The 14,986-nt window shown below is 37.4% G+C and overlaps 1 protein-coding gene across 1 annotated transcript in view; it reads right to left on the bottom strand.

Moving 5' to 3' along the window:
* Positions 1-14,105, bottom strand: part of ppp1r2 (protein phosphatase 1, regulatory (inhibitor) subunit 2) — a 37,999-nt gene extending 23,894 nt beyond the window's left edge. The window contains exon 1 of the mRNA XM_079808607.1: positions 13,741-14,105. Coding sequence (XP_079664733.1) covers positions 13,741-13,865 — 125 coding nt within the window. The 5' untranslated portion in view covers positions 13,866-14,105. The remainder of the gene's footprint in view (positions 1-13,740) is intronic.
* Between the last annotated feature and the right edge of the window lie 881 nt (positions 14,106-14,986).

The following is a 14,986-nucleotide window of genomic DNA, read 5'->3' as shown; positions in this document are numbered from 1 at the left end:
CCTTTACGTGACGCTAATCTGCGGTGATTGGTCCGATGACCCAGTCAGTTGTGATTGGTATAGTCTGTGCAGATATTTTCGGAAACGGAACGCCCATCAAAGTCTTATAGTGACAGTAATTTGTTAATATGTGTCAGGAGTTATGAATATGAAAACCGCGTCTGTACCGTTTGATTGTAATATGAGCCTCAGCTGATCTCATTCATAAAAAAACTCCTCTATTCTCCTCACGAAGACTCGCGACAAATCAACATCCCTCAGGGCTTTTAGTTCAAAAGTGTGCAGATGAGGAGACATATTGATAGATTCTCATATGTCTGTGTCAAATTTCTAAACAGAGGAGTATTTTTTATTCAATACTTCCTCAAAATGCGCAGATATAGCCTAATCATGAGCGATTGAGTCTCTTATGTGTTGTTTTCAATTCATACTGGCAGCCGGAGGGCGCTCTGTGCACATGTAATCCATATATGGTACACACAGACGAAGAAGAACCATGTGCCATAATAGAAGTCCATAATAAAAGCTTCCTGAGATCGCGAAACATGCAAATAGAGACATTTGACGATTAAATAAACACACAATCGCGACAATGTATGGTTTGTCTTCAAGCCACTTAGTCTTCAAATGCTCATCCTTGGGCAGATGAAAAAAGTTTGCTTTTGAGTGGCACTTCAGAACACAGTCTCGTGGCCATGATGTTTTCTAGTTTTCACTGGCGTCTTGGAGCGCAATAAGTGGGCGTATCGTATTCAAATAACTTGACAAGTTGACGTCATCTAGTCAGAGAAAAAGCTTCGGTCTTCTAACGATTCTTAAAAATGGCTCAGAGTCGACTCTTACTTTTGAAAGAAAATAACTATATATACGGTGTACTGTCATATTTCAAAACTTTGCAGGATGTTTTTGTTCACTTAGATCTATGTTACACACTACACGAAAGGTAAATTTCAAAATTCCATGATAGGTGCTCTTTAAAGGGTGCGTTAGTAATATGAACCAATAGGTGGGTGCAAAACGTGCGTACACTATGCTTATAACACACACACAGGGACGCACAGTAGCACACACACATTTTTAAATATTACAAATAAAAGGACTTCTCTCTGGAGAAATGTTCAGTCTTTCCTTTTGCAACTTCCTCCATGTAAATAGCGAATCCGCCATGGTGCGAGCACAACTGGCTTTTAAAGGGAATGGGAGATTAGACTATGATTGGTTTGTTGCACGTTACGCCCAAAACACACCCATGACTCATTAAGAGACTAGGTACAACCCTTTTGGACCGTGCGCCTGGCACGCAGACCGTTTTTCCCATCGTTAAACTAACAAAAGTGGATTCGGACACGCACTAAGTGCACCTGCCCATGCGCGCAGATCATTTAAATAGGGCCCTTAGTGTTACAGCAAAGCTAAAGTATGACCTCAATCACTCGACTATGGCCTTAGCAGCTACAATCAACACCCACTTCACGCAATGACAGAGCCACTTCACTACACAAAGCATTTTATTGGCCTTCAAGCAGTTTAAACTCTGACATGCTACAAAACTATGACTAAAGCAATGGTCAACGTAGTCCGAATCAGTTCTTTCTGTCTTAGTCATAGTCGGATGAAAAACCTGCAAGTGCATTGAGTGACATGGAGGCAGTAGACTGGAGTACTAATGCATCTGCAGTAGCAGTCAAATGTGCCAATCCACATGGAAGAAGAACAGTTACACAACCGCCACTTGGACGAGGTGGTATGTTAAAAAAGCAAGTGTGGAAATCGGCTCAACGCAGGATTTAAAACATGACGCTTTTTAACTAAAGCATTTCAAAACGCCAAAGCACAAGCTAAGGTACTGTTGTTTTGACAGGAGGATTATTTTAGGGAGGACACAATCAGTGCAAGATTTCCCTAATGCGTGCAGGTCTGTGATGCATCCGACTAAAGCTAGGGCCGAGGACCAATCGAGTAATGCTAATCTCTTCCGAATAGACGTTCATGTTCCCTGGCAGAATAATCAAGAGATTAGTTTCATTCATGTTAGAGGCTCAATGGTGAACAGCGGTTTATTCAATGTCACGTGGAGGCATTCGGTGCACTGCTGAATGTAGTAGGGGTCATGTTTTCACGGATCATGGGTTACAGAAACAGTACACGAGCAGCGGTCTGAAGTGACTTATTAAGAGAACGAGCACAATACAATACAAGGAACTCGTCTGCCGTTAGGAGTCCTGAATGCTGTGAAACCTTATAATTCAAACAATGTTTTATCTTCATGGGGAAAAAGCTGGTACAGGATATCCCTTAATAGTACTAAATGTTGGGGTATACCGCAGGTGTTTAAGAAACAAAACAGTGTTGGGATAAATAATGCCCTCATATTCGTACAGGATGAAGGTGGGATATATTCAGTTGTGTCCTTAAAGTGATAAGCGATAAAATGATAATGACAGGGCCTGAATTTTGTTTTGGAAAATAGGAGGGAATACTATTACTATTGTTTATACTTGATGGTGACGATTTGAAAACAAACATCAGAATCATAAGTAATGGGAACTCTATTATCGGTTGGAGCCAAGTGTCTCAGCTGAAGGAAAAATAAATTATTTATCAGCTTTGCGATATCGGCCAAATTTTCTTATCGAGCCTTTAACGATAACATTAAAATGAACATGTAACGGCCGATATCCATATGGTGGATGATATATCGTGCATCCCTAGAAATTGTAATAATTATTATAATGTTTAAAAAAAAGTGACAAATTATCAATAAACAAAAAATAAATAAATCAATAAATCAATCAATACACAAAACTGTCGCATACATTTTTATGCCACTTATGGTTGCTGTATATCAAACTTCATTAAAGTCAGCATAAAATGAAATTCCTTTTCATTGTGAATTTAAGCCCTTGCACTTCTTCATAGCCCTATGCATCTTTGTTTAAGCCTAATAAAAAAAAAATTATTTGAAAATTTATATTTTTGTGCTTGTTCATTTGATTATTAATTAATCCAAAAGCAGTATTTTCACCAATAAATTACACAAAAACTAAGCTGGTATTACTTTGAGTTGCAGTGCATGAACAGAGATAAAATCGTAATTGTGATCTAGTGATTCTGATTACATGAAATTGTATAAAATCTGTATAAAATAAAAAATATGATCATTATTCAAATCATGCTGATTGTTGAGAAGATGGTTGCTGTTACTACTTTTTTTCTTAATATTTTTGCCTGTTGAAAGATAAAACAACAAATAAATAAATACCATAGACTGACAATGGAGGGACCCATGCCATATCTAAAGACCAAAATATCAGACTTGAGGGTTAGCCAGTAAGCAAATGCCTAGCAACCACCCAGCATGCCTTAGCAACCGCATAACACGCTAGAAGACACTTAGAACACCTTAACAAATGCCCTGGCTACCACCCACACACTAGTATTGTGGTGATGATACTGCACAAGTAAATCTCTAGTTTATTACACACACCAACCATAAAGCTCAATCAAATACTTCTTAGAAATCAGTCAGCTAAGATTTCAAATTGAAATAATAATAATGTATAATTTACCATATTTGCCATGAATTAAGTTGTATTAATGAATAAGTCATATTTTATGATGTCTTTTATTTTGACAGGTTGCCGTGAGGAGCTTTGAGTTTCTGTGTGTTTATGATATGATGATAAAATGCTGATGAAGTGACTCTCAGAGCGGCTCTGGAGATGAAGTTCATGTGTTCAAGTCCTCATATAAGAGACGACAGAGGCTGAAAACACAGCGAGCGTCACACAAGCTTCAGTGAGTGTTAGTGTGTGTGTGTGTGTGTTAGTGTGTGTGTGTGTGTGTGTGTGTGTGTGAAATCAAGACATTCATTCACACAGAGACACGCACAACATGCAGGATTCATATTTAAATAGTCTTTTAGCCGTTTAATATTAATAGACACTAGTCTATATCACGATTTGATTTAAGTGTGCTGACCTGCTTTTGATTTATTCATAAAAAATGTGTCAAATTCCGTTAAAATTCTGCGTTATACAATAAATTCTATTTTTATGACTGGATTCTGCGATTCCTTCCGTGTTTTCAGCATCGCGGATATCATAGGGCCCTAAACTTTATCCCAGAATAAGAATGAAAAATATACATCGATCAGGCATAACATTTATTGATCGACCGATACCAATTATTCACATTTTTATGCACCTATAACCGAACTGATATTTATTTGTGTTTTTCCGTTTTTTTAAATGATAGCAACAGCACTAAACTGAACTAAACTTTTTAAATACAGTGCAATGTCTTTTTAACATTAACGCTGTTGCATCTTTTTATTTTTAACAATAGCATATTAACAACAGGCAAAATAAATTTACAAAGTCTATTGTTTTCAAATAGAGAACATAAATGTGAGGTGGGTCATTCAACTCCCATAAAAAAAAAAAAAATATATATATATATATATATATATATATATATATATATATATATATATATATATATATATATATATATATATTATATATATATATATATATATATATGCATTCGTTTTAAACTACAGTTTAAAAGGTTTATGTGTTGTTTAATAGACTAAAGAGTGAATGTTCTCGGGAATACGCAGTCAGAAAAATAAACAAAAGCGCAAATACATCATAGCTATTACAGAGTCCATCTAATCTGCACGTTATCATAATTATTAATAATGTTTGTGTCGGTCTAGATGTACAAAATACCTGACAGAGCGTTGTTTTTATGCGTTTACACAGGACGTCTCTCGCGGAGATAGGCCTAATAATTCATTTCCACATAGATGTAATTATTACAATATTTATTATATAAATGTTATATAGCAGACGTTAATATAATTTAAGGAGTTTTAAACGAGTTGGTCTTGTTAAAAGATGCACACGGTGACTATGCTGGAGCAACAACCCGGTGAGTTGAACGGCTGAACGCGACTTCACGAGATGAGCATAAACAGAGAGAGAGAAATTAATTTGGCGCTTTTATTTCCAACATGCTCTTATTCATGGCGGTTTTATTTAATTCACGAAAAGTTACGTCTTTATTGTGACATGGCGGATTACGTGACTCGAGTTCGTCTCTATTTTAGCGCCAAGTTTAAACTACATAGTAGCATCTCATACCATCTTATTTGTGTATATCTCATTTGTACATTACTGGCTGTTATGTTAAATAAAGTTTATTAATTAAGGGATGCAAGTTATTTTACCTTTAAACACCGTTGACTCATCTCTCCTCAGAAGCAGTGCTTTAATGGCGGGCTTGTACGCAATTGTCAAAACATCCACAAGATGGCTCCATTTCTTGGTGAATCCAATATTACAAAACCGATACCCGATTATGGGAAAATGCTTACATATTGGGAAACCGATTGATAGATCGGTCAATCTCTAATAACATTATGACCACCTTCCTAATATTGTGTTGGTCCCCCTTTTTCTGCCAAAACAGCCCTGACCCGTTGAGGTCAAAAGTAGGGATGAAACGATTACCGGTTTCACGATAAACCACGATAAAATTTAGTGACGGTTAGTAATATTGTATAAAATTTTATTATCATTAAAACCGCGTGTGATTATCACGGTTGTGAAAACTCGCGGTAAATCCTGTGTAGTCAGCGTCAGTCAGGCGCAGCACCGCTGTTTTTTGAATGATAAGAAATGGCAGAAGGCAGTGACAGCACTTCTGGGGATTGTTCAGCCTCTAAAAGGACCAAATCTGAGGTGTGGTCATATTTTGGCGTTTACAAAAGTCCTGAGGGAAACTTAATCTAAGATGGTCACCCTGTCTGCAGAACATGCCAGAAGAGAGTCGCTATAGGGGAAACACTTCAAAACTACGAACGGCAAGTGGACTTTGACCTCAATACCAAAACTACATCTGGGAAATAATAACGTGAAGCGAACGAACAAAATTAGTCAAGACTAACATTTAAGGGATAATAATCAGGGCTTGACATTAACAACCGCCATTTGCGGGTGTAACGTTATTTCGGCTGCACACTAGTTACTCTGGCTGTTGAACTTATAATAGTCTTCTCAAAAGCCATCTGTTATAATCGCGTTGCGCATTATAACCACTCACACGTGTTTCTATTGAGTTTATGAATGCAATGTCTCATAATCAGAGGCGTTCAGATTAGCCGGAGTTTCATTCAGAGCGCGCGCCGCTCTTACTCGCTGAAATCTACACTAAAAGCAGCGATAAACGTGCGATGTATGCAGGAGATTCATTCATCATATAGTGGTTGTACTGTTTTTGTTCTATTTCAGCAGCGAAAATGGTTTTAAAAACACAGCAGAAGCACAGCGCATCTGACATGACTGGCATAACGCTGGTGAATTTAGGGACCGTCTCTAAAGTTACATACAACATTGGTAACGTTACACGTTTCAAACTTCAGCATTTGAAGAGAATGACAGTCATAAAACTGACTGTAAAGTGATCATTTAGGTGTCAGGTATGATGCACACATTTTGCTATTTAATAAAATAAAATGTCAAATCATATGGAAATATGGATATGCATTATTTCACTTGGATACTGTTTGGGCTCTAACACAAAATATGCTAGATTTAAATGCATCATTGCAACACTGTAAATATATTCTCAAGCAATATTCTCATCAGAGATAATATTAGAGATTATATTTACGACAAATTATTATTATTTATGCGTTATGCGTTGCTATTGACGACGGCCATTAAGGAAGGAAATCCCACAGAATCTAGCTTAAAAAAGTGCTTAGAGTTGCTTTAGTTATTTGTTGTTTGTTGATTTTCAAATATAAAACTTGTTGAAATGTTTTACGTGTGTGCATCAGTTCTTTTTGAACACTTTCATCTCGTTTGAACAAAACCGTGATAATATTGATAACCGTGATAATTTGGGTCACTATAATCGTGATGTTAAATTTCCATACCGTTTCATCCCTAGTCAAAAGTAACATCCACATGGATGGCAGGACCCAAGGTTTCCCAGCAGAACATTGCCCACAGCATCACACTGCCTCTACCATGTGTTCCCCAGGTAAGTGACACACGCACCCGGCCATCCATGTGATGTAAAAAAAAAACATCAGATACATCAGACCAGGTCACCTTCTTCCATTGCTCCGTGGTCCAGTTCTGATGCTCACGTGCCCACTGTTGGTGCTTTCGGCGGTGGACAGAGGTCAGCATGGGCACCCTGACTGGTATGCAGCTATGCAGACCCAAATATCTTGCTCATAACCTTACGCTTGCCCATTTTTCCTGCTTCCAACTCAACAACTTTGAGGACAAAAATGTTCACTTGCTGCCTAATATATCCAGGGTTTTTTCCTACATTTAAATTTTTTTGGCGGCCGCCAAAACAAATTTTTGTCCCGCCAAAGCCTTATTTGATCAGTTATTGTGATTTTTGAGTGATGTAGAATAGATGCCTGCTGAGCTTGCGTTAACCGAGTGTCAGAGAGAACGATCAGAGAGCTCCTCCCCCGCTCAGACGCTCTCTGTCTTCAAAATAAGCATTCTTAGCTTTCTAATATTTCACATATTACGTTAATCAAAATCAAAAGGTCGGAAGACCGAATCCATGTTGCACGTGGCGCTATCAGACGCTGGGTGTGAATTGCGCTCAAAAAACGTTGACTCTTCTCTGACCAGCTGACATAAACCATACTTTCAATAAACGGGAAACAAATCCTATCCGGTTATGAAGTGTTTTCTGTGTTGACAAATCTTTCGCGATGTTCTACAGACGGGATTCGCACACAACTTGTCTGCTAATGTCCGATTCGCAACCTATTGACTCCTTTGAACCGAATAATTTCAACGACTGGTTAGAACAACTGATCTGTCCAACACTGAACTTACGAATCAGTTTAATCATTTACTCTGAACACATCTGTGCTTACCCAATTTAGCAAGAGTGGGTGTAGGAGTTAGTTTTAATTATCCACAGTCTTTCAGCTTATTTATGTTCACAATGTGTAGCCTAGTAAAATAAATAGCATATAAATAATTTAGTTTAGACTGGAGTGAGGTGAACCCAGAAAAAAGTTGTTATTAGCTAGCTGATAATTTTATGAAATTGTATATGGCAGAAAATTAGGCTATTTGTTCATTTTAATACTACTTTTTAATATTGCTATGATTATATACCAAAACAATTATCTGTAAATAGTGTAAAAATGAGGAACAAAAACAAACATCAAGGTATCAAAATAAGATAAGCAAAAATTACAAACTTTCTTTGAATTTATTTAACATTTATTTTCAGTATTGCGTTTGCAGATAATGTGGGTAGGCTACTTTTTTACTGTGCGTGTGTGTGTGTATGGATGACCATGTCTGTCAGCCACCACCGAAGACCATTTTTGACCCAGGAAAAACCCTGATAACCCACCCACTAAAAGGTGCCATGATGACGAGATAATCAGTGTTATTCACTTCACCGGTCATAATGTTATGCCTGATCGGTGTCTAAACACATTTATTTAAATTGTTTTATATCAGGAAATGCACTATAAAAATAAACAGGCTCACAGGCCTCTCATTTGGCATGAAGTGTGTGCACTTTGCATGCTTGACGATAATTGCAATATACAAGTCGCTTTGGACTATTTCAGATATGATATAATAGTCCTGTTTATTAGGATAAATGTGTTAATTGTATGAATGTTTATTCTTTCATAACATAATACAAGAACAATACATCTGTTATTTAGTGGTGGTTAAACTCTTAAAAAGTGTTTTTTTTTTCAAAAGTGAGAAGAACCATTTTGGGTTCCTCAAAGGGTCTTTTTTCCTAGTGTGAAGAACATTTGAATGATCTAAAGAAGCTTTTTCCACTGTAAATGGAAAGATTCCTTAGATTTAAAAGATTCTTTATGGAACCAAAGATGCCATTAAGGAAGAGCATCACTGATACATTTTTTTTTTTAAATAGGGTCTAATTTAGTGTCACTGCAGTCTCACAGGACGGGGATTCAGTAATAAGTGCCATTCTTACAGTGTGTCCTATTTTCCTAAGAGTGGGAGAGCTGGATTCATGAACAATGTCTTCTGGCGAGAGAGGAAGAGAACACCTACATACAGTCGACAGACGCATGACAAACACAACCTCTCCATAACCAAGAGGTTTAGTGCCTCCTTTAGTGATGTTTCTGAAAAATCCTGTTCAAATGTTGTTTGACCTAAAAGAACAAATCAATATGTGTGCTGAATATAGATAAAAGCCAGATGGCTCAGTTAACAAGGAAGCAGGATTGTTGTTATTTCGGTCTCATCCTTGATACGAGACAACTTCTCTGACCTCCAGGAGAGATGGAGAGATGGACATCCACGACTTTGGAGCGTCTCTGGACGAGTGAATGTCAAAATGAATGAGATCAATTCTTACATGCGTCGCCCTTCAGGCAAAAAAATAAAATTTTCACTCATCTAATTTTACAAATCTGCAATGACAGCTGTGTTTTATGATATCCCACATTTATGTTGACAGGACTTAACTGACCATGTTCATGTTATCTAAGAGAAATCAATCACACTTCCTTTAAATATTTAATTAAATTTTAATAATAAAAATCAATCATCTTGGAGAATCTCATTTCACCCCAAAGCCAAAGAGAGTATATTTTGTATAAAAATGAGCCCATTTTTAGAACTATTAAGATTTTTGTATTGTGACATTATATGCATTTAAATTAGTGTTGTCAAATCGATTAATTGCATCCAAAATAAAAACTTTTATGATTCGACAACTTATTTAAATTTGTGATGTCAAACTAATTAATTGTATTCAAAATAAAATTATATTTAAATTAGTGTTGTCAAATGGACTTTCTTTAAATTGGTTCTGTCAAATCGATTAATCTCAATTAATCGCACCCAAAATTAAGGTTTATTTAAATGAGTGCTGTTGAATCGATTAATCGCTCCCAAACTAAACGTTTATTTAATTTAGTGCTGTCAAGTCGATTAATCGCATCCAAAATGAAAACCTTTTATTTTGGATGTGATTAATCGGTTCGACAACTTGTTTAAATTAGTGATGTCAAATTAATTAATAGCATTCAAAATAAAATTATTTAAATTAGTGTTGTTAAAACAACTTTTTACATTTGTGCTATCGAATCGATTAATCGCATCAAAAATAAAAGTTTATTTAAATTAGTTCCGTCAAATCCCATCCAAAATAAAAGGTTTACATTATATATGTGTGTACTGTGTATAATTATAAATATGCATGTATGCTAGGGCTGCACGATTAATCGAAAAAAAATCACGATTCAAACATAAATGCGATCTCCTTTCTTAATGTTGGCGATTCACTTCCGCGTATTTCCCTCAGATCATGCTGCGTTCACGCGTTATTGGTCACACCAGAGCTTGTCACACTCACATAATAGCAAAACACTTACTGACATGTAACAAGGCAGACCTAAACGGAGTCAGATTTGTAGCGGTAAGTGGTAAAAATGAACCCCAGTGTGGAAAATCCCGGTGGCGACAGTGAGAGTGAGGATGTAACAACAACATTGGTACAGAAAAAAGGAGCACATTCCACCATGTGGAGCTTTTTTGGGTTTAAACCTGAAGACGATGCGCAAAGAGTTATTTGCAAACAGTGCTTTTGCATCGTCGCAGCACCGCAAGGTAACACTACTAATCTATACAATCACCTTAAACGTCACCACAAAATACAGTAGGCTACGAGTTAGCCATGAGAGACAAGGGAGCCACACCACAAAATACCAGCCGCCAGACCACGCAAACTTCCATAACTCAGACGTTGTACGGAGCATCGCCATACCCTCCAAGTTCCCAGCGGCACAAAGATATAACAAAAGCCATTAGGGCGGTCACTTTTTATTCGATATTCGAATATGCATTCGAACATGACGAGAAATATCCGTAATCGAACTATAAATAAACTATCCGGTTTTTAAAGTGCCATGGAGAGCGGGTACCCGTGAATATTGCTGAAACGGGTAAAAGCATCACAACTGTGTCGAGTCGGACAAGGGAGAACACGGGTTTTAAAAAGTCATGTGCAAACGAATATAAAAAATATATGCATGCACAGTGCATGCCGCCGCTCCCATTACTGTGCGTTCACACCGCCGTCGGCGAGAGCGTCAAAGTGGCCGGAAGTCATTCATTCTCAATGGGAGCCCGGCGGCGAGCTCCGGCGAGAGCGGCGCGGCGCGTCTTGGACGATTTGGGCGTCGAGGAGAGTTGAAATCAGGTCAACTTTATGGTAATGAGCTACGACGCGCTTCGGCGGCAGCCGGCGGCAACCAATGGGAATGTAGAAGTGCTCCGCTTGAGATGATTCTAGAGAACGCAGCGCTGTAAACTTTGGTTCCGACCACATTAGTTCCCAAGCAAAATAGAGGAGAGGTTGATCACTGCTGGTGCGGCGGGTTTGATAAGAAGGCACGCAACATTATTTATAAACCACACAAATTGCTTTTAATTGGTTTATTTCGTTAGCAAACATGTAACTATAATTGTTTAGTTCTTTCCATCGATCTGATTTTATTTAACTTTCACATTTAAATGATTTCATGAGGTTATATTATACAGTTATACCCTATCTGTGGTCAGTCTGCACAAACGCCGATCAACATGATTGTTTGCTTTGCAGCCGCTTTAAATGCAGTTTTAAAAAAGACCAAGCATTCGATCTACGTCAGAGCGGCAGCGCGTCCACGAATCTTTCTACAGCGTCGATGGCAGGGCGGCCAGAGCGAAGTTTGACGCTCTCGCCGGCGGCGGTGTGAACGCACAGTTACGCGCATCACGCGCTGCGCGTCGGGCACCAAGTGCTGAGGGGGGCACCACAAGAAAATTCGCGCTCCCAGGAGAATCACAACCGCGCGCTGAGGAGATTGATCCTGAGGAGTTGAAGAAAACAATAGGCGCAAATGTGGAAGTTCATCGTTGAGGAAGCACGCAGATAACTGCAGACGCAGAGCACTCGCAGTTATATCGAACAGTATTTTTGTTATGTTTCCTGAGTTTGGTCTCTTAATAACACTGTCTTAGTACATTAAGCCACGTTAAGCGTTTTCTTATAAACATTTTAAAAAAATATTTTATTTATAGTTTTAATTTTTTACAAAAACAAAAAGAAACAACGAAATAAGACAACAAAAACCCTCTCTCCACAAGGCAAGATATTAAATAATCATAAAAATAGAAATAAACAGTAATAAGCATAGATTTACACCTAGTCTGTCTACATTTGTTGTTTCTACATTTTAATTTAATTGTAACTAATTACTTTTATTTAAAATTGATTCATTTTTTTTAAAGTATAAGAAAAAATGAGAATCGTGTAAGAGAATCGTGATCTCAATTCCCATGGAGAAAAATCGTGATTCACATTTTAGCAAGAATCGTGCAGCCCTAATTTATGCATTCAATATTTTTTTTTATATTTATAAATAAAATATTATATATGCAGAATATACGTGTAAATATTTCTTAAAGCTGCAATTTGTCAATATGTTTTGCAGTAAAATATTCAAAAACCACTAGGCCAGTGTTATACATTTTGTTCAGTTGAGTACTTACAAGATCCCAAACGTTTCCAACTATTTGTAAATGGTGAAACAAAATTGATATTTTAACCAAGGAACCTGGACGTGTGAGGGAGTCGCCTGTCAATTGCGTCATATCTGCGTTACTCTCAGTTTCCGGTTTTATTCCACCGAGCGAACGCACAGAGTAACGTCATAACATAATTTTCAATAGACTCAAATGACTGTGGCATAATAAAATTCCCGCTGCTTGCGAGGCGTGTGTTGCGTTCATCTTATTAACAATCGCTCCAGCAGGCTTGCTCAGCTCCCACAACACTCTGTGCTGCTCTGCTTCATACTACAGTAACGTTAATAAATCGCATCCATGAACATGATTTCTGCCTGAGTCCTATCCCGATTCTTTTCCACCGGATGTGAGGTGAAGACCACATGTCCCAAGATTCTGCGCTCAAACTTGGCGTCCTGTTTTGAATAGGCGGACGGAAAAGTTACATAGTGCACCTTTAAATATATACTATATTAATGTATGTGTATTCATATATACACAATTCTACACAGTGCATACACATATATCATGCAAACTTTTATTTTCGATGTGATTAGTCGTGATTTATCTTTTTGACAGCACTAATTTAAATAAACTTTTATTTTGGATACGACTCGTTGACTTGACAGCACTAATTTAAAATAATTTAAATGATTAGTGAGATTCGGTCAGTTAATGCTTAAGTCATGAAATCATATATATTTAAATATGAATTGGTCTTAAGAAATTGCTAACCATTTGAAGCCTTAATGAACAGTTTCTATGTAATAATGTACATTTATAACATAAAAATATCACATTAGTTTAAAATGAAAACGTGTCACATACCTAAATAACCGGTTCAGAAACTGATTATGAAGAAGGATTTGTGTTCATTCCAGTAGGATTGTTTATTTTGACATCATGACAGGTCAGTGGCTAACCTATTAGCAACCTATGCTACTAACCCAGTACTCCAAATGGGAACAAAACCATTAAACTGAACCTGTGGGGCTGGTTGAGTGTATTAATTCAGGTCACTGTCAACATCATTTCAGAGCAGAGTTTGATTGACAGGTCTCATGGTGACTGTAACACTACTATAGACACCCTGTCTGACTGATTTAACCTGTTTTAAAGAGCATTTACTCACTGTTGGTCGTCTTCAGAGTTTATAGGAGGTCCTGGTTCTGGAGTGTCCTGGACTGGCTCTTCGGGTCGGCCTTTGATACTGGATTTATTCTTCAGAATCCCTTTAATGGGTCGCGGTGCTGCCATAACCGTCAAACCCACCCACAACTCCTCTTTTGCACTGTTTACGCCTCAAACAAACGACTAAAACACACAGAGGCTGCTAAGGACACACCACTCTGACCTGATTTGATGGCTGCTGGTGTATTTCCGTCTGTGAAATGAAAGTTAAACGCTGTTTGCGAGTAAAGTTTGTGACCGTTGATGAGTTGTATTCAGCCAGAGCTCACGCACTTGCCCATTTACAGCGAGGAAAGGAAATAGGGCGCCGCAGTCAGTCTCGCACTCTCTATCATCGCGAGGGTTGCAGTGTTGCTATAGAAACGCTACTCGTAGGTGTCGACTAACCGTCGCCATGTTTGTTGGGGCGGTGAGGTCAAGCACAGGACAGGAGCCACACTCGTGGTAATACATCAGTTTTATCAATGATTATCTCATAAATGGTTCACAAATATCAAAATGGATATGAATAGACCTTAGTCAGGCTAGCGGCGTATTTAGTGATTGACAGGCTTCTTCACGTGCTATCGGAAATTTCTTACTTCCCACTTCTGAAGTCGTTATTATGAGCTCATCGCATTCAAATTTTGAATTTGACTTGAGAGGGCGTTCATGTCATGTCCAATTTTTTTAACTAGGAAACTAGTATTTACGATCATTCCGATGGCACATGAAGGCAGCATTACAGTTAAAGTTGACAATTATTGTTGTTTGTTTAGTTTTTTTGGAATATTGAGGCATTTATTATTTGGGTTAATATTATTATTTATATTATATTATATTATTATTACAAATTATTTGCCCGTACACATATTTTTCTCTCTCTTTAAATTCATGCATTTGAAAGTCATATGACTTAGATAATGAAGCCACTGAGAATCATGTTATTGGGCATTTGGTATTGATTTTAGGATTTTTTTGTTGTTGTTGCAAACAGAATTCATTTAATTTAGGACAGGTATTTTCCATATATTCATTTATTATCCCATATTGTTCCTTATTGCGATACGGCAATAAGAGCTGCTAAATAAATAAATAACAAATTGTACCTTTGTAGAAATTTTTGGCTAATCACAAAATATGGGATTAAATTACTGCGGCCATGGATCAAAAAATAATAAGCGTGATGTCAAAATTTAAAAACACAT

This window comes from Gobio gobio, assembly GCF_949357685.1.
Source record: "Gobio gobio genome assembly, chromosome: 24".
NCBI classification, from domain to species: domain Eukaryota; kingdom Metazoa; phylum Chordata; class Actinopteri; order Cypriniformes; family Gobionidae; genus Gobio; species Gobio gobio.
The sequence above is the reverse complement of the archived record's forward strand: the minus strand, read 5'-3'. Positions and strand labels throughout refer to the sequence as shown.